The sequence below is a fragment of the Anolis carolinensis genome, chromosome 1 (assembly GCF_035594765.1).
Source record: "Anolis carolinensis isolate JA03-04 chromosome 1, rAnoCar3.1.pri, whole genome shotgun sequence".
Lineage (NCBI taxonomy): Eukaryota > Metazoa > Chordata > Lepidosauria > Squamata > Dactyloidae > Anolis > Anolis carolinensis.
In genome coordinates, this window is record NC_085841.1 from 329,866,738 (window position 1) to 329,890,729 (window position 23,992).

Here is a 23,992-nt window from a genome sequence, read left to right on the forward strand (position 1 = left end):
CATTAAGTACATTTTCAAACCAGTATTGAAGAAAGTGTGTTTTTTTCTGTGCAGATGATTACATAGGAAATTCTGGAGCCACTTTGAGGCCCAGATGGTGATTCCACAAATCATAGAGTATTAATGTGCACCGAGGGCTTTCTTTCACACAGCTTTTGTTATCTGTCTGACCCAGTTTGAATCTGGCTTGGAACTGCATTAAATAATCTGTGTAGATGAGGCCTGGGAAAGAAAAAAGCTTATGGTCCCAAAATTTGTTGGAGAACTGTCAAGAAGACTGTACTATGAAAACAAACAGTTACTGAAAAAGAATTATGAATTTCAATTGATTTCTCGAAAGAAGTAAATTAGACAGAAAAGCCTTTATGGTTTTGAACTCTGTCTGAATTTGAAGCCCAGTTATGCATGAATCAGCAAGAATTGGCAAAATGTATGAACTTTTGTTAGAATTTGGGATGGAAGGATTTTATCATAAAATGGGCTAGAAATTTTAGACATAATATACAAATGGCACTGTGGGAAAGGATATGGTCTAAAGCAGGCATGGGCAAACTCCAGCCCTCCAGGTGTTTTGGACTACAACTCCCACAATTCCTAACAGCCTACGGGTTGTTAGGAATTGTGGGAGTTGCAGTCCAAAACACCTGGAGGGCTGAAGTTTACCCATGCCTGGTCTAAAGGCTGAAATGTACTTTATGTTATGATTTTGGTAAGATTTTTAAAATGAAATTGTGTATAAAGGAATATGGAATATATACTGGCAAAGTGGTAAGCCAGAAGGGTCTTTTTCACATATGTGATGGACATGTGGAAATGTTAAAAATATTGGGTTCAAATACAGTGTGCTACCATTAAAAAACCCATTAATATTTAATTAAAACCTGAATGTCTGAAAACAGGAGTATGCTCAACTAAAAAAGGTGGCATGGAAGCATATCTCACATCTGAGTAAAAATAAAATAATGATGGAATGGGAATAAAGTGTACTGTGCTTAAATTAAGAAAGCTTGGGGTGCATCTCTATACTATAGAATTAATAGTTTGATGCATTGATGTTTTTATGGCCGGCATCACTGGGTTGCTGTGAGTTTCCCGGGCTGTATGGCCATATTCCAGAAGCATTCTCTCCTGACGTTTCACGCACATCTATGGCAGGCATCCTCAGAAGTTGTGATGTTTGTTGGAAACTAGGCAAGTGGGAATGAAAGAAGCAGCCAAGCTTCGAAGCTGCAAGGTTATCCAATTCTAATCAAGCTGACCAATTGCAACATCCACATTTTCTCCAAACAGACAACAGTTCTTTCTTCCACCCTGGACCTTCCAGATATATAAACCCCACTTGCCTAGTTTCCAAAAGGTCTCACAACCTTTGAGGCTGCTTGCCATAGATGTAGACGAAACGTCAGGGGAGAATGTTTCTGGAACATGGCGATACAGTCCGGAAAACTCACAGCAACCCAATGCAGTTTGACACCGCTTTACCTGCCATGGCTCAATGCTATGGAATTCTGGTGAGGCCCCAGCACAGATTGCCATAAAAAGCTGAAGGTCAAGTAAAAGCACTTCTGCTGCTGCGTCCCTTCACGGTCTGAAAAGCTTGAACCTGGGAGCCTTTGTCCTTTCAACTACATCTCCCACAATCCCTTTCGCTGACAACGACGCTCGAGCCACGGGTTCTTGCGCTGCCCCCAAAGGCCCCGCCGATGCCCATTGGCGATTGGACACTCCCGTTCCGAACAGGCGGAGCAACATACTCGCTCGTCCAATGAGAGCAGGGCTGCCCGGAAGTGGGCCCTGTTCTCTGCGAAAGTCCGGGTGGCTACACGGTCCTTTTTTGTTTTGTTCCGCGTGAAGATCGTTCTCCCTTCTTTCCGTTCCCGTCTTGAAGTCGCGGAGATGTCATCCGTCACCACCAAGAAAGAGTCCGACCTCTCCGGGGAGATCGAGGACTTTGTGGCGCTCCTGAAACGGGGCGGGAAGCGACCGCGGTCGGAGGAGGCTGCCCGGCAGACGGTGGGGCTCCTCCGGAGGATCGTGGCGAACGGGCGATGGGACAATGCCGGTGAGTGAGGCCTCTCCACCGAGGGAGAAAAGCAGCCTTTGTCCGAAATAGAGAGGAGAGCGAAGGTCTTGCTTCTGAATATGAGCCGATACGATTGAAAGTTGCATCATTAGGAATTGGACTGGGTGGCCCTTGCGATCTCCTCCAGTCTATGATCCTCGATTTCATGCATCATCTTCAGAAGCAACATACCGAACACGTGCAAATCTGTTTCCCTGCGTCTCCCACCCCACCCCCCGCATTGAGTGGCAGTGCAAGCTTAGGGCTGCAAAAGAACGGACTGTGCCAAATGCTCCTTGTTACCAGATTTTCCTTCTATTCAGCTCTTAAAAGACATTGAAGCACAGCATTTCATTATCAGAGTTGGAAGAGACCTCAGGGGCCATCCAGTCGAACCTCACTCTGCCAGGCAGGAATACGCAAAGGACAGGTGGCCATCCAGCCTCTGCAGAGGAGATTTATATCTGTCTGCCGCCCTGTGCTTGTTTCTGATTTTTGAAGCAGGAGCTTCTCTTCGGTTATGGTATCCTGATAACAGTGCCTTTGTTGTGTGCTTTGAAGCCATTTCCAAGTTATGACAACTCTTAAAGCAGTGGTTCTCACTCTGTGGGTTCCCAGATGTTTTGGCCTTCAACTCCCAGAAATCTTAACAGCAGGTAAACTGGCTTGGATTTCTGGGAGTTGTAGGCCAAAACACCTAGGGACCCACAGGTTAAGAATCACTGCCATAAAGTGATCCTACAGAGGGTTTTCTGGGGCTGGGAGTGTATGGCTTGTCTGATGCTGTGGGTGTTCGTGGCTGGATGGGATTTGAACCCTGGTCTCCAGCATCAGAGTCCAACACTCAAACTGCTATGCCACATTGACTGAAACCATCAAGAAAGATGGTATTAGCTACACAGTCTCTCATGCCCAATGGTAACCTGTTGAAAGCCCAGATGTGGACTGCCAGAACAATTAAATGAGCTGAAATCTCTTCTCAATATATTAGGAGTGGCTTTCACAGAATCACAGAGTTGGGCGAGACCAAAAGGACCGTCCAATCTAACATCCTACCATACAGGAACATAATTATTTCCCTCACTTTCAGTAGTTACCTTTAAAAGCCATCATAACTTTTTCTCCCATTCCAGGAGACCTAATGGAACTTATTCGTAAGGAAGGTAAGAGAATGACTGCAGCTCAGCCATCGGAAACCACTGTGGGTAACATGGTGAGAAGAGTCCTGAAGATCATTCGTGAGGAGTATGGCAGGTGACATCACTTTAGCTTGCCTTATGCCATGAGTGGAAATCATGTCCTTGCATGTTGTTGGATTGATGCCCCCACATATTGTTGGACTGCAAATCCTAGCCAATTGTGTCGCCGGAACATGCAGTCCAACAACATCAGGAAAATCACAATGTTCCTACTCCTACCTTATGTCTTGTAATGTTGCCACTTTGAGTCCCATTTGTGGGAGAAAAGTGGGATAAAAGTAAATAAATGCTAATGATAGTATGCTGTTGAGCTTTCAACAATTAATCCTGCTCTGCTTCCAGGGGTTCTTCTTGTTTTATTGTAATACTTTCTTTGAAAGGAGTGAAGAGAACAGAAAGGCAGTAGCCAGTAGCTGGCAGGGTAAGCTGTTTCTCCTTGGTGGTTCCAAATGGGCTAAATCTGCCTCACTACTACCCCACTTTGCTAAGTGTCCTTCAGAAATGGGAAGCAGGATTTGCCTCTAAAGTCAGCTGTTCTGTGGACTTTGGGAGGCATCTGGTGAGAGCAGTTCCCACTGCTGCTCCATCTTCTCCAAGCCTAGTACAGCTATGTGAATGTGCACAGAGCAGCATCAGACTTGGAAAATGGAGCAGGAGGAATTGCATTCGCAAACCAGAACCTAAGCCATCTGCTGAGGCTTCTGCCTTTGGAAGGAGCAAAAAGAACAGTTGCCCCAGCTGTCGTCTACTGCACCTGACACAGTAACTAGAGGGCAATTCAAGGATACATAAGTCAAATAAAATACAGGGTCTTAAATTCTCTTTTGTGAGGAATACAAATGCCACATCCAACATGTAGCATTGCTTTCCTTCAGATTTTCTTATGTTTTCCCCTCCAGATTGAAGGGTTTGCTTGTTTCACAGGCTCCGAGGCCGCAGTGAGGAGAATGACCAGCAAGAATCACTGCACAAACTTCTGACCTCTGGAGGTCTCAGTGAGGATTTCAGCACCTACTACTCCCCACTTCGTCCCAATATCATAGAAGCTATTAACGAACTGTTGATTGAACTAGGTGAGAGATGCCTGTTGAAATAAGAATGCTGCTAGTGAAGTGCAGAGTTGTTAACTCCCATCAAGTTCACTTCAACTTATGGCAACCCTACGAATGAGAAACTCCAAGTCACCCTCTCATCAATGGCTCTGCTCAGGCCTTGCTGGTTCAAAACCATGGCATCATTGATATCGTCTTCCTATTTGAAAAGCAGTCTTTTCCTAATTCTTTCTATCTTACCATACAGTCTATCTCACAGTGAGGGACTCAAAGCAATAATAAGTCTCAAAGAAGAGTCGTATTCTTGATTATTCTAAAGTGTTTAGGTAGGTACACATGCCATGCCCCTTTTTCTTCCTTCTGCTACTGTGTGGACTGCATATTACTGAAAAATATTTCTTGGAATTGGACCTTGCATCTATGTAACATTTAGGATGGAATGAGGTCCAGGTAGTATTAGAACAGAAAATTGCACCCTCTTGAGTTTCCAATGAGAAATTACATTTGGGCATGTAAGGAGCTCTTCCTTTATAGAATGACTGTGGCTACAGCCCAGCATGTATTAAAATAAAGTAGGGCATTGTCTTTCCAACACTGTAAAGTCCTTGTTAGTATTCCAACCTTAACAGAAGTCACCCAAAATTATGAGCTTCACATGTATGGATTTCTTTTTCTTGCAGAGGGGACTACTGACAATATTGCTATGCAGGCACTGGAGCATATCCACTCCAATGAGGTGATCATGACCATTGGCTATTCACGCACAGTAGAAGCTTTCCTCAAGGAAGCAGCACGGAAAAGGAAATTCCATGTCATCGTGGCTGAATGTGCACCCTTTTGCCAGGTAAAGGCCTGCCCCCTGAGCTGCACTTATTGGCTGTTCATAGCTTACTATGGAACTGTAATTTCATTATAAATACACAGTGCAACAATATTTTGGCTTTGGAAACAGCAAATGAGTTGGGAAAAGTTTCTTATGTTTCCCAAAAAGGGGAATGCAGGCCCAAAGAAGTATCTCCCATGTATTTTCTATGTGTTGCTTGTATTAAACAGCAAGCTCTGGCAGTTAGGCTAGCTGTCCGGGAAAAAAAAATGAAGTATTTTAGTTTATGGGGGTTTACTTATGAGTAGTAAAAGAAAGAAGTAAATTCTGAAATATCTAATATTGGATATAATACTTTTTGGAAAAATATAAGACAATTTTTTTCAAATAATATACAAGTAACAGAACTTATTGCCATAATTCTGTTTTCTCTCCCTCCCTTCTTTTTGTAGGGTCATGAAATGGCTGTCCGGTTATCTAAATACAATATAGAAACCACCGTCATGAGTGATGCAGCTATCTTTGCTGTGATGTCTCGTGTCAACAAGGTAGGCATTACAGGACTGTTGGGTTTGAGGTAATGTACACAAAGTCATAGAATTATTCAGCATTGTGGCAGAAGGCCTGATTTCTTTTCTCCAGCTTGTGTCTTACTCCAGTCTACCACTCTGGCTCTGTGTACCTTTCCTCAGAACCAAAGATAAGCTGACATATCTTTGTACATAGTATATAGTACACTAAATTATTATTGCCTTTCATTATCTCAGGGATCAGCCTGTGTTTCAGCATATTCAGGTCACTATTTTCTTTGACATCTAATCCTCTCCAGTCTCTGGCTCCACTCTCAGTCCCACCCTCCCATATGTTCAACTGTGCTACCAGAAATGTAGCCCGAGTGGGGAGCCCTCTGTGGATGTCCCCTGAGTCCTACAGAACAGTTCTTGGAATGCAGCATATAAGAAAAGTATACTTAGAAGTGATATCTCCCCAAACAGGTTGAGTGCTGCACATCCACACACTAGAAAGAGTGGAACACCTGTCCTGCACAACTAAACCCAAATAAGGGTTAGAGTGGTCAAGCACATTTAGTGATTGCTTTGTTGATGCTACAACATACAGTTTAACACGGGGATGGATAGTACTGTTCTCAAGATGTTGGGCTGAATTTTATCAACCCCAGCCAATTCAGTCACAGGTGACGGACACCAAGAATTGCTATCCAGCATCTGTAGGACCGCAAATTGCTAACCCCTTATCTAAAAGTTTCTACATTATTATCTGTTTTAGATATTGTATCACAATAGAGGGACTCATTGGAGAGAGAGATCTGCTGAAAGAAGTCCTTTGAGGTTACAGAACGCCAATTTCTGGGGAAAAAGTTACTCTTGTGAAGTCATTGTTCTTCTGTTATAGAATATATCTTATTGGAAGCAGTGCTTCCAGAAACTGGGTGACCCAACTAACACATCCAGATGTTCTCCTATTTAGGTTCAGTTTTTTGAGATGTGGAAATAGGACACTAGGATAAGGCATAACATTTGGGGACTTCTTTGGACAAGAATGACATTGACAGATAAAGATTAACCTGCTTGTGGCAATCATAATTCTATATTTACCTAGTTATTTGTCTGCCATATATATTACGAACTCTTATTGTGTTATAGATTTTTCTTTCTACAAGATTTGTTGTGAATGTTGTCACACAACCCAATTTATTATGATACTGTTTCTTCACGAACAAGTGTATTTTACAGGTTATCATTGGAACAAAGACTATTTTGGCCAATGGGGCTTTGATAGCAGTTAGTGGGACTCATACATTGGCACTTGCAGCGAAACATCACTCCACCCCACTCATTGTCTGTGCACCCATGTTCAAGCTCACACCACAGGTAGGTGCCTTCATCTTTAAATATATCTGTAGCCAAACGCAAATGTCAAAGAGAGTGACTGTTTTGCAAGACAGAGAAATCAAACTGGGAAGATTAACACAGAAAACTGCTGGTGCAAGCAAGTTGCAAAATGTCAGTATGTTTTACAGAGAAGTGGCTACATCAATGCATTGGGTTTTTGTGGCTTCCATTCATGTGTTTTATATATGGCATATGGTTTAGATTTGTATTATATGCAACACAGAAGGAACAATAAACAGGGAAGCCTGGAGCTGAGTTCAATTTTGTAAAGGAAATTTTTGTTGGAAATGTGTGTGAAACATTTGTTAAGAATGATGGTGATATTGCCTTTTCTGTTCTCTCCAGTTCCTTAATGAAGATGACTCTTTTCACAAGTTTGTCTCACCACATGAAGTACTGCCTTTTACAGAAGGTAAAATCATTTGGTAACAAGTTTTCCTAAAGGGAAGCTAGAGTCATTCACAGACTCTACAACTCAAACAGCCCAATCATGTGCATGTTTACTTCAGAAATAATCCCTCTGTGTTCACTGTGGTTTACTCCCAGGTAAATATGCATAAGATTGTTGTCTGACTGCAGCTGTATTTTGTTATTGTAGCTGAACATTTCACTATGTGCAAAAGGTATGAGTGTGAAGAGCCTATACTAAACAACCCCAAATCCTTCCTAACCATTGGCTCTGAGGAGTTGTATTTACATAAGTGAAACTTATTCCTACTTCACTTACTTATGGCTGCGTGCTCACACTGATTTCAGTGACATCCAACAACAACAAACTTCTCTAGCTCTACTGTGCATAAGGCAAAATTGCTTTTTGTTCTCTGACTTAATTCTCAATTATGTCTATGTTTTTCTTTCAGGGGAGATTCTATCTAAGGTCAATGTCTACTGTCCTGTCTTTGACTACGTTCCTCCAGAACTTATCACTCTTTTTATTTCAAACATTGGAGGCAATGCTCCTTCCTACATCTACCGTCTCATGAGTGAACTCTATCATCCAGATGATCGAGAACTTTGAACAAGAGACATAATTTATATTGCAGAAAACTTGGTTACCCAGGAAGAACCAACAAGTAAATAAAACATAAGACTGAAGAAGCATGTTCTTACTATATTTGAAAAAGATTGCTTTGACCCATGTTTATTTCTACAGGCAAAACTGTTCTGTCAACTGTATTAAATAGAATAATTTATTCCTGAGAATGTTCTAGCCGAGCAGCACCACATTAACATGTACAAAGACCATAATTTAGTGATGGCCTAAATATAGAAAAAATTGCTTGAATTCATATGGCAAATTCATTGTGGGGACACAGTTCTTTGATTCATTTACTTTGCTTACAAAAGCAAGTGATAAGAAACCTAGAGGTCAGCTGTTCAAGCCCAACTGCCGCTATAACATGGAAATTGGAATCTTGCCTGGAAATATAAAGTACCATCAAATATTACTTTGCTTGCAGTAACTTTTGAGGTTACTTTATACTTTAAGGCAAGCTAAGAAAATACATACTACGAGATGGCAGCATTGAATAAGCATTCAGATTGACGATCCTTTTGGCTTTTTATACCAATTTGATTAGAAGCTCTTTTCTATGCTAGTTTCCCAGTTACTAATCAGCATTTAAATATAATCCATACCTCATACTGATCAACTGTTACATCTATGTGAAATCAATTAATCCATAGTTACTGCTTATTCCAGTTTCAAGTATAATAGGTGAGAGTGTTAACAACGGTTTTTCAAAGGCAAATACACACAGTTCTAGTGCAGGTCGAATCTTTTCTAATTTCTTTACGAGAACAGACCTGAGACAGACTACTCAAGACTCTTTCAAGAATTTGAGAAGCACTGATCTCTGCTGCTTTCAAAATGCTGGAGTTCCTCATTATGCTTGCTTTCATAGCAAACGATGTGCCAAAGATATTGGTACAAACACAACCAGTTTGGTGACACCAGTGTTAAATGAAGTTAGATCTGTCTCATGTTTTCTCAGAACTGTTTTCTTTCCCAAAATGTTGCCAGGCTTTAACCATTCTCCTTAGTTTGGCCAGGTTAGGTTTAGGCTGGATAAAATAAAATATTAATGACCAGATGACACTTACTTTAAAACAATCAAGTCATTTTGCCTATAAACTTCTAGTACTAACTGTATTCAAAGGAAGAGTATCTGTGTGTGTATACACACACACACACAACAATAAATGATTTTGGTCGCCTTATACTCAGGTATAACTTATAGATGGTCAGAAGTGCACCCATAAAAAATCCTTTGCCCAAAATTTCAGATGCACCTACGTTGTGTACAAGTCTACAATGATACTGTATAGATCTGATCAATTCAAACCCCAGATGATTTTATTATGTGATCTTTGTTCACCATCCCAAATTCTAAGTGATTGTACATTAGTATATAACAATGAATAAATTTAGAAAAAGAATCAGCCCCATTACTGCACCTGTTTCACTACTGGAAAAATAGTTGTATTTCACAGATAAATACAACCGTTTCCAATGTATATATATATCTCATATATCTATCTCCAAAAGCAGACACAGATAACTCATTAAATCTGTGATGGAGAAAACAGGTTATGCCTAGACAAGTTTCACACTGGCTCACCTGGCTTTCCTGGTGGAGATGATCTACATCCGCAAGAGGCAGCATTGAGGGTCTGCCATGAGCACATTGGAAGGGTAACTGACAGCAAGACAAAGACTCCATAAGACGGCAGCAATCCTCAAAAGTCAAGTTGTCATTGAACTTAATAGCACCTGATAAGAGAGAAGACCATGAAAGAAACAACTTTTCAAGAGACACAGCTTCTTAATTCTGAATCTGCGTACCAGATAGGGGAACCCGTAAACAAAAGTCGCTGCGTTCATTTGTATTTTCCTAGAGCAAGCATCTGATGGCAACATGGTTGACTGCTTATTTGGTGGCTGCTCCATGCCTCGGAAACATTCTTGCTCAGGTGAAGATTTTATTCCTACACACTTTTGGCAAGAGAGGATTTTATTTAAAAAAACTGAATTTCAAACTTCTTATGTATTGAATAGATGTGTTTGAAATATGTTTTTAATATATTTCTACCAATACATTTTATCTGTATCTGGTTTAATTTCTGTATCCCATTGGGGAAAGGTGCGATATCAATATGTATATAAAATATTAATTAATACTAATATCATTGCTCCTCATTCAAAGTTACTTTTGATAATGTCATAAACACCACATACTCAAAACACAACAAAATGTCTCTTAGCTTTTTTAATTGCTATGAAACAATTACATTGTACAATGCAGTATTTCCCTTACCATGACAAGCCTGGGATGCAAGTACCTTCAAAACTGTCAGTGGCAATGTTCCCTGTGCTCCTCCTGTTGTTTGCAGTAGCTGAAAGTAATAGAAGGGCATGGTTTGACTTTCTAAAAAAGATTTAAAATGAAAACCACAGCCATCAGAGATAATGAAGAGCTACCCACAGAAACCCATTGCAAGTCTTACTTTCTTAGTCTGAGAAGGTGGCAAATCTTCCTCAGAGAAAATCTTGCATGTGATTAAAAGACAGTAATAGTAAGGGAGATGGTAAGAAATAATACTTGGTAAAGGAGACAATAGGAAAAAAAGAAAGCCTAAATTCCAGAAAAATAGACTTAATCAAGAAAGTTATGGCTCTGAGTCTCTAAAATCTGAGCAGGACTGTTGATGACTGAGTGACTTGGAGGTCACCGATTCATGTCAAAGACTTGCCAGCAGTTAACAAGAACAAAGAGCTGCAGATTAAGTGCCCATCAGGGAGCTTGCCTCACAGCTCACATTCACCCTCATAGTTCTGTTATTGATTTCTTTTCCTTTACAGACTGATTCACATATAGTAATTTTATCTTATCGTCCTTCTAAATGTCTTATTTGCAACATTATAATGCAATATTAATTCACACTAACCACAATATGTTACATTCCCTTATCTTACACCAACTGTTTAAATATACAGATACTAGAATCAGTATCCATAGATAGAATTAGCAGTCTCCTGGTTAAGCTACTTTTGAGTGGCTCTCCATTCTCTTCTACCTGTTTTGACCACTGTTCAGATGAGATCGCTCAAAATTTAAAATTATAAAAAGAGAATTCATATTTTATCTCCAGTGGATGATGTATAAAATCATATCTAATTTGCAGCTCTTCACAAACACAGAGCGAGGACATACCTCAGCTTGCTCTTGAATGAATTCCTGAAAGTTCAAAGAGAAACAAATCAGTAAAATAAGAATTGGCTTTTATATTACTTTCACAACAAAATGTCTTGTTCTCGAAAATGGTGACAAACATTTAGTAACAAAGGGGTCACCATATCTGTATATGCCACTTCCAGACTAGTAAATAAAATGTATCAAAGGTCTAAGAGGAAAATATCTGAAAGAATCCCCCTTTATGTTGAAAGACTAACAGAAACTTCTGATTTTTTTTCTTTTTAACTTTTGTTGAGAGCTGTATGAAATTCACATACATTCAAATTTTAATTCAAGAAGCAATCAGATTCAGGGTAGACATAAGAAATGACCTGCCACTTCATCTCACCTGCACAATGTTCTTTGCCACTGTCTGCCTTCCACGGCGCAATTCATTGGCCTCTCTCTCCACAAAACACAGTGGCACTTTCCCAACAAGGATCTGAGAAGGCTGGTTCTCTGGAAAGAATAATTCAAGACCTAGGTCCTCCAGACCTTTGTGGCAGCACCTGGGAATCAAAATCCAAGTATCAATTTTAATTCATTTTTAGAAGCAAATTTACTAGCAATGTTGTTTACTTCTAATAAATTTGGCAGGCCTTTAAAAATAATCAAGTGCATTGACTTATTGGGGAACATATACTGCTTCTTGTCGGTTTTCATTATAATTCTATTATGATTAGTTCCCTTAGCCTCTTACAGTGTAAATGTACAGATCTCTACTGAAAAACATCTAATCACATTTGTTGAAACCTTACCCTATATACAGAATTGTAGTTTACTTTGAGATAAGTTACATTCAGTTCAATAACAATTAAAATCTCGCCTGGAAATGCTCATTCTCATATTGGCAATGTAGTTAATACAAACCGCAAGAGTCTCCGGTGATCTTCTGTAATCTCAATCTCCAAGGGGGGACATACAGTGGATGCTAATAATTTCTTCCTGCCCGATGTTTCAGACTGCTTCTCATAGGAATCTGATGGTAGAGTTACAAAATCATTGTTTATTAACATAAATAGAATTTGTTCTTATTGTCTGATCCAACAACCTTGTGATTTGGCATGTAGAATGTATCTACTAAGAATTGACATATTCTGTTCTCCAGTAGATGAGAAGAAACCTATATTGTTCAAGCCAAAATATCCTTTGCCTTTAAAGACACGCTTTTTAACGACAGACCAAGATTCTGGGCCAGTTTCAACCACGGGCAATAATCCTAACAGGCAACCATTTCCATCAACAACATAGCAGAGGAAACTATTACAGGAATAATGGCTCTGTTGAAACCCTTTAATAAACAATTCCCATACTCCCAGAGGACTTTCACATTCTTGAGGAATTTTAGTTCCAGTTTATGACCAGAAATGTTTCTCTTGGATTCCACTATGTAGGAAATTCATAGCACTTGTTGACAGGGAGCACAATGAACTGATACGACCTTAAGACATTAAAAAAAACCTACACCCTTTGCTTGACAGAATGGAAATGAATTACATTATGTTAAGAAGAAGGGATGAAAAGAAAGGGGAAAAATGGAGAAAAAGCCTGTACAATATTCATTATTATTAAGGATATTAGTTCTCGATAAACACGGTGAAAAGAATGCCATCTTTTTATGCTCTATTGGTAATTTATCAAATATGTTGTATAGATAGAATGTGTACATTTCCATTATTATTATTATTATTATTATTATTATTATTATTATTATTATTTAAATTAAGGCATTTTGTTAATTACCTGTGATTAGTTGCTCAAGGCGGACACGCTCATGAGCAGCATGCTGATCCACAAGCACAAGAAGGTTTCCATGGAGAACTGTAAAAAAATAAAAATAAACCAAATACCAATATCTTCTCCACCACTATCATTATTATAATAATCACCACCATAAGCAGGATCACCACTCTGATGTATATTAAATTTAAATTCAATTGTGTCTTACATTGTGACACAAAGTAGGATGTAAGACAGCAATCCAAGGTTATCCAGGGAACTATGTGTCTGTGTGGGCACTTAGATCCAAGTCTTTCAATCCAATGGATGATTCACTACATTATGTCAGCCCTCTTCAGCTGAGTCATGGAATGAAGACTGTTATACCTCATCTAGAGAGATATTATTAATATAAGAACAGATTAGCTAAAGTTGCCCAAATATTAGAAGGGCCACTAGTCTAATTCAATATAGTGGCAGTTATGTTATTACGTTATTACAGGTTGAATACCCCTTATCTGAAATGATTGGGACAAGAAGTTTTTCAGATTTTGGGATACCTATAATTGCATATACATAATGAGATGAGAGTCTAATCATGCAATTCATTTATGCTTCATATATTCTTTGTACACACAGCCTAAAGGCAATTGTCCACAGTTTTGAATAATTTTGTACATGCAATTATTTAAATAATTTTGTACATGAAATTATTAAGACAACTTTGCTATCAAAAAACAAATCCGTCACTATCTCAGTCACTCATGTATACAGTTTCAGATTTTGGAGACATTTAGATAAAAGATACTTAACCTGTATTCCAATTAAAAACATGGTTTTTGAACAAGCCTTTGGACCATGATTAGCACCTTACTCACTAAACCTGAGACCTTAGTGATTGATTCTGTTAGCACTTTATGGGCTAAGTTCACATCCTGTTATACCCGCAGCTTTGCCACATTGTTGGATTTTAATCAGTAGGGTTGTATGTTATTTTATGCAATTATTGTTTTGTGAACTTAATGTGTTATTGTTTTATTTGTTATGTATCTTGAATTTTGTGTGTTCTGCACTATTGTGTGCTTTTTGTGAGCTGCCCCGAGTCCCTTTGGGAAGATGTTGGCGGGGTACAAATATATATATATATATCCCTCTACAGTCAAAAAGTTGCACAAAAAAGTTTGAAAACCTATTAAGTGGGACAGACAGTATTCTTACCTGCTTCTTCATTTTCATCTGTGTTGATTAAACAAGCAATAAATTTATTGTCCACTTGATTAAGAACCTGTAGCAGATTCAGTTGTGAAAATGTTTTAGAAAATTAATACAATTCCATATTAATCGCACAGTAACAAAGCAAAAGGGCTTAAGCTTTCACCAAGTTCACTAATTGCCCCAACACATCTTGATGCACAATTTTTAAAAATAGCCCTCACTTCCACTATAATAAATGCAGAAAATGAAAACAGACATGAGAAAGACAGCCTCATTAGTCCTTTCTACAAAGGCTGACTAAAGATCTAAATATATTGCCATTTGTAGATTTTGTCTGTATGTCATTCTTTCAAATGTTTCACTGGTTCACTGGTAAAGGAAACTTATATTTCCAATATTGAAGTATCAATAATTTTGCAACTAAAAGGGCATGGAAAATCCACTTCTATTGGCCCCCAGTGGCGCAGTGGGTTAAACCACTAAGCTGCTGAACTTGCTGACTGAAACGTGGGCAGTTCAAATCCGGGGAGCGGGGTGAACTCCCGCTGTTAGCCCCAGCTTCTGCCAACCTAGCTATTCAAAAACATGCAAATGTGAGTAGTTCAATAGGTATCGCTCTGGCGGGAAGGTAACAGCGTTCCATGCAGTCATGCCGGCCACATAACCTTGGAGATGTCTACAGACAATGCTGGCTCTTTGGCTTAGAAACGGAGATGAGCACCAACCCCCAGAATCGGACATGACTGGACATAACATCAGGGCAAAACCTTTACCTTTACCTATTTGGTCACTTATCTATTTCCAAGATGTAAGTAAATAATTTAAAAAAGGACATCCTTAAAGACTAATGAGCTTTCCAATACCAAATTTATTTGCTTAATTTCTTCCACCCAAAATAAAGCAATCATGGGACAGCTCCAAAACCAACATGTTAAGGAAAGCATAAGTGATATTGCATCTCCAACAATTTGCTTTATATAGCTCTTACTTAAAAAGACAAGTATCCATTATTTGCCAATAATAGCTATTAATTACTTCACTATCTGCATCTTTATGCCCAAGTGGACAGTTTTAATTTTTCCAAGTGATAGTTGTAATACTGCCATTAATTTAATGCGAGCAAGTTTACCTGCATTGAATCAATCATGTTCTTGGTGAACCGATAAGGATACATGATGTTATGGATTTTCACAGCAAGATTATCAGCCTCTCCATTGCTCACATTAACAGCTAGCTACAAAACAAATAATCACAAATAATTTGTTAGGATGCTCAAATGTCAGACCACAAAACCATGTCCTCAGATTTTATTTTAAAATTCCCAATGGAGATTAAATACCATTTCAAATAGCACCAGCATGAATATTTCCCATGCAATCTGACTTAGACATTTTTAAAAAGTACTAGTGAACAAATCACTGGGAATCCACACAATACAGTAAGTTAATGCAATATTTTCCCTGTGTCAGTGGAATGCTATAAAATCCTGGGATTTGTAACTTGGTGAGACAGTAGCCCTCTTTGACAGAGAAGGCTAAAGACTTTATAAAATTATAATTTCCACTGAGCCACAGCAGTTAAGTGGTATTAAACAGCATTAATTCTACAATATAGATGCACCCTCTCTCCAAAAATCACAATGTGTCATAAAACTGAAACAATTCAACGCAAATACCGGTAAAAGCCACATTCTACCACTCACCTCTGGGCAGTGAGCAAAAACAGGATTATCCCATTCTGAAAACAGGGACTGAAGAGATTCTCCTGGAGTATCTAGAACAGAAAATAAGTACAATCATGAAACGACTAGCAGTTCCATATTAGGTTTTTATCATGTCACTGTCCTATCTCATTCATGTACTAAGAAGGATGTTTCATATTTGCCACTTTTCCTATCCCTCAAAATAAACTCTCTCAGTGGGAAAAAGTGGACAAACTGTCCAGCATGAATTGCAGTATCAGATTTTGTTGAATGGTAAGTACAAAGGTTTAATTATTTGAAAATTATTTGCAGAAAAGGAAACAAAGCAATATTTAATTATTTAAGTGGTTGTGTGATCTTTAAACAAATTAAAATGGATTTGATCGTTTCTCCTGTGAGTTCCTGTACAACATATCACGATTTAAAAATAAGTCAATTATGTTCCCACTAGAGAAACACACTTGGCCGGAGCACCGGTTCAAGATTTTGAAAAATTAAATCTGGTGCCATTGAGGGAGATTAAGTATCCTAATGTCTTACCAAACCACTGATGTTATTTAGACAAAACTGGGCACTTCAAACTATCTGCAGCCACAGTGTAATTGACTTTGATCCCATAATAATGATTTCCAATTCCACACATCAAATGAATATACACATGTCCCGTTGTTAACAAACCTTGAATCATTCCCAGTTCCTATTAGGACAGCAGGGAGAATTCTTTGGTTTGTTATTATTCAACATAGTACTCTATGTCCTGGCAAACTAGACCTACCTCTGAAATCTTGGCTTGCAAAATTCCTCTCATTCTGAGGTCTTGGAAGGAAGGGCATAACAAGCTCACTTCTAAAGGGGTGGCATCTGCACTGAAACCCTAGACGCTCAAGAAAAGAATTACTTCTGTAACATTTCTTACAACCAAATTTCTGCAAAAATGGTTGTAGGTCCAAAAGGATGGGTAGCACCATCAAATAAAGTATAAAATTTCAGTATCATAAAACAGAGAAGGAAATAAGTAATGCTATAACAACCAAATAGATATCAATAAGGAGGCCTGCACATTAACTGTATCAATAGAATAGAACAGTAATTCCCTATGTGTAGGGCAACCCATTCGGAACAAGAAGGCACAAAACACTTACAAATACTGTATAGTATAAAACCCCAGGGCAAGAGACTATGCCACAGCAGACAGAGCTTTCAAGAAGAAGTCTAGTGCAAGAAGTTGTGATAATGCTGGAAACATGTTCTTCTTCCCTTGTCTTTTTCTGTCTGATTGGTTTAAGGAGTCACAAATGCCCAATTTCAGTCTTTTAATGCTATCGTTGGGTTACTATCCTAGAAATTAGGTTGTGCAAATGCAGCTTTTAATGAAAATGCCTCAAGGGAGTCTACCAAAAAGCCAAGCAGTGGGTCAGCTAACTGAGATTGCAGCTTAAGTTTAAAACTAAACTTTGATCAAAACATTTGAGAAGCATTATTGGAGACTGAATTTTTCCATGTTTATTATATTTGGATTGATTTCACTTTTAAAGAGACCTTATGTTATTGAACATACTCTGGATATCATCTGGATCAATACTAAGGTTCTAGGATATTTTATTATTATTGCAACAGGAATGATTCACATGCTACTTGCTGGGTTTTTTTTAGGTTCAAATCCCGGGAGCGGAATGAGCGCCCGCTGTTAGCCCCAGCTCCTGCCAACCTAGCAGTTCGAAAACATGTAAATGTGAGTAGATCAATAGGTACCGCTCTGGCAGGAAGGTAACGGCGCTCCATGCAGTCATGCCGGCCACATGATCTTGGACATGAACAACGCCGGCTCTTCGGCTTAGAAATGGAGATGAGCACCAACCCCCAGAGTCGGTCACAACTGGACTTAATGTCAGGGGAAACCTTTACCTTTACCTTTACTGTAAAATGATTGCATGAAGCTTTTTAGATAACCAAGTTTTCTTAAATCCTGAAAATTAATTTAACAATGCTAATTATATGAAGATTGCAGAAAATATTGACATGACTAATACGATCAGCATATATGAAACATCTTTCACACACACATATGTATTTATGTATGAATATATCAAGGAATGAATTAGTTCATCTCCACAATAACACTAAAGTCAAAATTACACAGTACACTTACCATTATTCTCAATGACATTTACAGCCATTGTACTTATATCCTTGGTACATACTGCTTGAGAGTCCCCATTGGGAGGAGCATTATAGGTGCTGAGTCCAGTCACTGGGTTGATGTATACTGTCTTGCCCAATGATGCATCAAACTGGTTCAACCACTCAGAATTTTGTGTTTGTGATGTCTTACTATCGTATACATTTGGATCATCTGTGGCATTTTCTAAGTTCCTGGACACAGTGATACACTGAGAGTCATAGGATTTCACAGCTTGCTTTGTAGATTCATTCATAATACCTTTAGCTTCATAGGAAGCTCCAGAATCCAACTCTCTATTAATACTAGTTAAACTTCTGTTTGGTGAGACCATATATTCTCCATCGGTGTCAATGAAATTACATCTCGAAGTATCTTCAGCATCCTCTGATCTTCTACTTGGGCTTTCCATGACATTAAGTTGTGCAGCAGTTGAGGCAAAAGAGCAACTCTTTGTCTGTTCTTCTAGGGAAAACTGAGGAATTTGGCAAACTTGCTGCAAAATATTATTTTGTGTTGACAGTTTCCATCTGTCTTCATCATTTTGAATTGAGCATGCTTGAGATACTTCTAAAAGTGACCCTGTGGGCCTTTTAAGACTTTTCTTCATTTGAGATAATTTAAAAGCAAGTGTTCCTGTTACCAGAGTGTCAGAAATATTTTTCTTTCCGATTTGCAAGGAATCTGTCAGTTTTATAGGACTTATATTTAAAGCTTTTTCACTTAATATCTTTTTTCCCATGCAATACTGAGACTTCTTAAAGGAAAGCAAGCAATCACGGACACCATTACTGGAAACAGCATGCTTGCTAGGACCTTCACAAATGCTGAAATTTTGATTATCTGTAGTCTCATCATGAAGAGACCTGTAACAGACTGGTACCTCGTCCTCATTCCTCTTTTCCACATCAGGTATTGGTGACGTGCTTTTTATATTTCCATAATGTCTCTTAAATCTATCCAATGAGCCCAGCTTTCGATGCAAGCTTAATTTTGTAAAACCAGAGGATCTTGGCTTAAGTGAACGTTCAGTCATTTGCCTATGCTTAGTTGTACTAGATATATGAACTGAACCTGAAGAACTCACAGAACTAAATTCTTCATTGTATGATGGCCCAAAGTCCATACTATCATCTACAAGAATTGAAGATACATTATTCTTTAGCTCTGATATGCACGCATTAGTACTTTCTGTATTTGTTATTTTTAAATGTTGTTGACTATTTGGAATCTGTGCCAAAAATCCTAGTCTATTTTCAAATATATCTTTTGCACTTAGTGGCCCTAATTTAGACTGTCTGCTCAAAAGATTGTTTCTTTCCATTGAGTTATGTGTTTTCTGATTTTGTACCAAGTGTGTTACAAGGCCAGTGGAACACAGCTTCATCGGTCTCCCTTCCATTACTTCTACTCTATTAGTATTGGATCTTCTAGAAGGTTCTCTGCCCTCTTTCACTGCCTGGTATTTTTCTTTCATACCATGTTCCAAAATAAACTTATTAACATCTCCCACCATTTTTACATGTTCTACTATGGCAGAGTTCAGCTCATTTCTCTGAAATACTTTATTTTGTTGATTAATTTGATCTTTACCACATTTTTCAGTGCAAAGTGAGGTACTGGTATGTTTGTCTGTTTCTAACACAACTGATCTATCCTGCCCACTATGTTCTTTTGGAGACCTGAAACTATCTACTTCAATCCGTGGTTTAACAGACCTGCCTGACTCTTCCTGTTGATTATTCAATTCAGGGAGATCTGGTGTGGTTCCATTTTTATTAGTCAAAAGATTGTCTACTTTACTGCTTCTAAGTTCAATAGGTTCATTGCTAACAGTTAAATCTGGACAAATATCTACTCTCCCCACATTGCGAACAGATTCTGTGTGATCTGATGATGTTTTTGCAAGAGCTATTTTCCTTTTGACAGATTTTGACTGCAGATTAAACATTTCATAAGAATCCACAATATTATCACAGGCTCTCTTAAAACTCTCCTTCCTGTCCTTCTCCTCTGTGATACATGTCTCTAAAGCTGCAGTATTAGTCAAACAAAATCCATTGTTTTCATTAAACTCTTTAATATCTTCGCCAGACGGCTCATTATATAGATGTTCTTGCTTCAAGAATGCTTTTATTCCTTCCTCAACGCAAGTTAGGAGAGCAGCCCAATTGCGAAACTCTATTAGAGTTTTTGCAGGTTCCAAACACACATCGTATTCATCATACTGACACTTCACATTGATAACAAAGACTCCATAGGCTTCTGAGCCAGAACGGTGACGAGCAGGACTTGACTGCAACGATCCATTTTTTGTCTTACATATAGTACTCTGTTTTCTTAGTAAAAAATCAATAAGTTTATGCAGCCTTGTTTTTAATATCAGTCTATTATTTACATATAAAAACTGAATATTTTTATTGTAATGCCCTTCAGTACTGATAAAACCATAGATTTCAAATCCTCCAGATTTATATTTCACTTCTCGCAATTTCTGTGATTTGCTTAGACTATAAATCTGAGAAAACCGGGAGCACAAGTCTTTTGTTTTGGACAGCTGAAGCACCATGGAACAGGCGGTATCATTCCTTAAAGAAAAGGAGACAGAAGGATGGATAAGTGAAATAGCCTCTATTTTATGCCTCATTCTCTCCAGTTCCAGACTAGAGTTCATGCACTTTCTCCGCACAGGTAAGTTATAGAATAAGTTGTATACTGTCACAGTTGTTCCAGCACATGGTCTATTCATTTCTGTTTCAGAGACTTCAAGTCCTTTCCCATTGTGAAACATTTTCAAGAAACTGGTTGCTGTTTTTCTCGTTTTGGATGATATTTCCAAGATACTGGCAATGTTTGCAATGCTTGCCAAAGCTTCTCCACGGAAACCATAAAAACGTAAATTTTCCAGGTCTTCCAATGAACCGCACTTACTAGTAAAATATCTATTCCCGATCTTGCTGATATCTTCTCTTCCCATACCACAGCCATTATCCACCACCTGGACCTTAAAGGTTTCCAAGTCGACTCTAACAGCCACGCAGGTAGCTTTAGCATCTATACTGTTGAAGACAAGCTCCTCAGCACACTGGCCCAAGGAGCTGATGGCCACTCCAGACCGCAAAGTGGCTTGTACTTCTTCAGGCAAGCATTTGATCATTGCAAAAGCAGCAAGAGGAAATCAGGAGACTGGAAATGCATCACCACTTTTTCTGACTCTCCTGTTTGAAAACAAATAATTCAAAGCTTAATTTAAACTCTGTGGCATTTTTTTTGAAGCCAAAGCCTTTTAAAATCTTTCTAAATATCTTTACTCAGAGTTTTGCACTAATCGTCCTCTGTACATAGCAACTGATGTCTTGGTTTTAATAACTGTCATGTTATTTTGTTATATGACTATGTTATTATATTGTGTTTTAAATTTATGGACTGTTTTTCTTATGTAAGCCACCCAAGTCCCTTTGGGGAGATAGAGGCAGGGTACAAGAATAATGTTGTTGTTGCTGTTGTTGTTGTTGTTGTTGTTACCATTTGCCTACTGTGTTCTTATGATCATTTTTATTTAACCTGTTCCAATCCCTATTTTTGAAACATTCAGGTACAGAAGACCGCACTTAATTTCTAAGTTGATTATCACTTCTGTTTGTTCTGTTCATATGAATAATCATAACACATTCCAAATCCAATGCTACAAAAACCAAATGAGAATTGTGACAATTGATTTTTTGGCAAATTAAAACCAACTGATGACCATGAGCAAACAATCCACTGGTCTCAATATGGTCTTCAAACTGCACACATATCCTGACATGTTCCACATATTTTTCCTCCACTTAGCATCAAGGCAGTAAAATCTCTGTGTAGGAGATCAGGACCCCATCTACACTGTCATATAATGCAGTCTGGAACTGAATTATATGATCAGCATAGACTCATATGAGGAATCTTAACAGTATTGCACTGCATTATATGAATCTACATTGAGTGTATAATGCAGTTCCAAGCTGCATTATATAGCAGCATAGATGGGACCAAATTAAAAATGCCACAGAATGCATAGAACTGATACTGGAAGTATAGACCCAGAAACTAATGGTGTGAGATCACTTTCTTTATGCCTGTCCTGATAGCTCATTTTAATTGTTTTGTATGTATGTAGTCACATATATCTTCATCTTGGCTCAAAATGGGCTTATGGTCATGTATGGGCTGAGAAAGCATGGGCCTACTTCAGCCCTCCAGGTGTTTTGGACTTCGACTTCCACAATTCATTGCTGGGTTGCTGTGAATTTTCCGGGCTGTATGGCTATGTTCCAGAAGCATTCTCTCCTGACGTTTCACCCACATCTATGGCAGACATCCTCAGAGGTTGCGAGGTCTGTTGGAAACTAGGCAAGTGGGATTGATATATCTGTGAAAAGTCCAGGGTGGGAGAAAGAACTCTTGTCTGTTTGAGGCAAGTGTGAATTTTGCAATTGGCCCAATACTAATCAATTTTGCAATTGATTAGTATTGAATAGCCTTGCAGCTTCAAAGCCTGGCTGCCCCCTGCCTGGGATAATCCTTTGTTGGGAGGTGTTAGCTGGCCCTGATTATTTCCTGTCAATCAAACAGGGGGATTCCAGACAGGAAACAATCAGGGCCAGCTAAAACCTCCCAACAAAAGATTCCCCCAGGCAGGGAGCAGCCAAACTTTGACGCTACAAGGTTTTTCAATGCTAATCATGGTGGCCAATTGCAACATTCACTTGCCTCTAACAGACAAGAGTTATTTCTCCCACCCTGGACTTTTCACAGATATATCAACCCCACTTGCCTAGTTTCCAATAGACCTCATAACCTCTGAGGATGCCTGCCATAGATGTGGGCGAAATGTCAGGAGAGAATGCTTCTGGAACATGGGCATACAGCTCGGAAAACTCATAGCAACTCAATGATTCCAGCCATGAAAGCCTTCGACAAAGCCGGTAGGCTGTTAGGAATTGTGGGAGTTGAAGTCCAAAATACCTAGAGGGCCGAAGTTGGCCCATGCCTGGTGAATAGAGAAACTATTCCAAACTCCAAAACAAATCTGAAATCCAACACACTCCAGCTCCCAAGAGATCCCCAACCTGTAAGAATGAGTCAGGGCATGGCCTCTTCAGGAAAAGCGACGCCGCTCTCTCCTTGCCTTTTCCCTCTCCCTCCCTCGATTCCCGCCTTTACTCCCAAACCACAAAGAGCGAGATGGCTCTCCGGCCCCTTCACCCGTTGCCATCAACCGCCGCTCACCTCAATTTCGGACGTTGACGCCGGAGCCTCAGAAGGAAGGCTCGCGACACCGCCTCGGCGCGCGTCGAAAGGCACCCTGGGCCTTGTAGTTTCATGCGCCCCCTTGTGGCAGCATCCTGAATTGGCACTCTCCAACTGAGGTCTCCATTGACAAGTCCGTGCAAGACGCACATAGACGTATAGAGAATGGGGCGCTACCGTATTTAGCCATTTAGCCCTCCACCCAGAATAGGATTCAATGGCAACCAAATAAATCTTGAGCACTGGAATACTTAAAGAGGTTCTTGTTTGTAATTAGAAGCATAACTAACGTGGAATATAGACTGGGTCCCTCATGGATCAGATGGATTATTCTTCTGGACTTCTGTTTTATGTGAAGCAAAAGACTGGAGGGAAAAAAGAAGCAGGAAATATTACACTACTGGATGGCATCAGCTGAGAAGTGGGATGATTACAGGGCTTGCCCTAAAACTGGGCTGTCAAACTCATTTTAATCGACAGCCTCATCAGCCTGATGGTTGCCTCCAAAGGGTTGTTGGATCAATGGATGGAGAATCTTGTCAGGTTGTCTTTTAATCTGTCCACTTCGCTTCTGAGTCTGTTCAGAGACTTCCAAGTTGTCAAT

At 39.1% G+C, this 23,992-nt stretch overlaps 2 protein-coding genes across 6 annotated transcripts; one reads left to right on the forward strand and one right to left on the reverse strand.

The window, feature by feature from the left end:
• The first annotated feature begins 1,803 nt into the window (after nucleotides 1-1,803).
• eif2b2 (eukaryotic translation initiation factor 2B subunit beta) lies at nucleotides 1,804-8,147 on the forward strand. The gene is made up of 8 exons (XM_008123215.3): nucleotides 1,804-2,062; nucleotides 3,196-3,316; nucleotides 4,186-4,334; nucleotides 4,994-5,157; nucleotides 5,589-5,684; nucleotides 6,891-7,028; nucleotides 7,395-7,461; nucleotides 7,910-8,147. Exons 1-8 carry the CDS (start codon nucleotides 1,897-1,899, stop codon nucleotides 8,065-8,067), a joined length of 1,059 nt encoding a protein of 352 aa, XP_008121422.1. The 5' UTR covers nucleotides 1,804-1,896; the 3' UTR covers nucleotides 8,068-8,147.
• mlh3 (mutL homolog 3) lies at nucleotides 8,141-23,469 on the reverse strand. Of its 5 annotated transcripts, XM_003214440.3 has the most exons (13): nucleotides 23,368-23,468; nucleotides 18,070-21,317; nucleotides 16,696-16,794; nucleotides 15,921-15,991; nucleotides 15,348-15,452; nucleotides 14,222-14,288; nucleotides 13,028-13,105; nucleotides 12,155-12,263; nucleotides 11,634-11,793; nucleotides 11,264-11,287; nucleotides 10,367-10,445; nucleotides 9,671-9,822; nucleotides 8,141-9,113 (listed from the first exon to the last, which is right to left on the reverse strand). In XM_003214440.3, exons 2-13 carry the CDS (start codon nucleotides 21,254-21,256, stop codon nucleotides 9,030-9,032), a joined length of 4,215 nt encoding a protein of 1,404 aa, XP_003214488.2. In that variant the 5' UTR covers nucleotides 21,257-21,317; nucleotides 23,368-23,468; the 3' UTR covers nucleotides 8,141-9,029. The 5 variants fall into 5 exon arrangements, with proteins under 5 accessions (XP_003214488.2, XP_008121505.2, XP_008121561.2 ...); XM_008123298.2 differs by having other exon boundaries at nucleotides 8,141-9,822; nucleotides 23,368-23,469; XM_008123354.2 differs by lacking the exon at nucleotides 23,368-23,468 and adding an exon at nucleotides 23,208-23,356 and having other exon boundaries at nucleotides 8,141-9,822.
• Nucleotides 23,470-23,992: the final 523 nt, after the last annotated feature.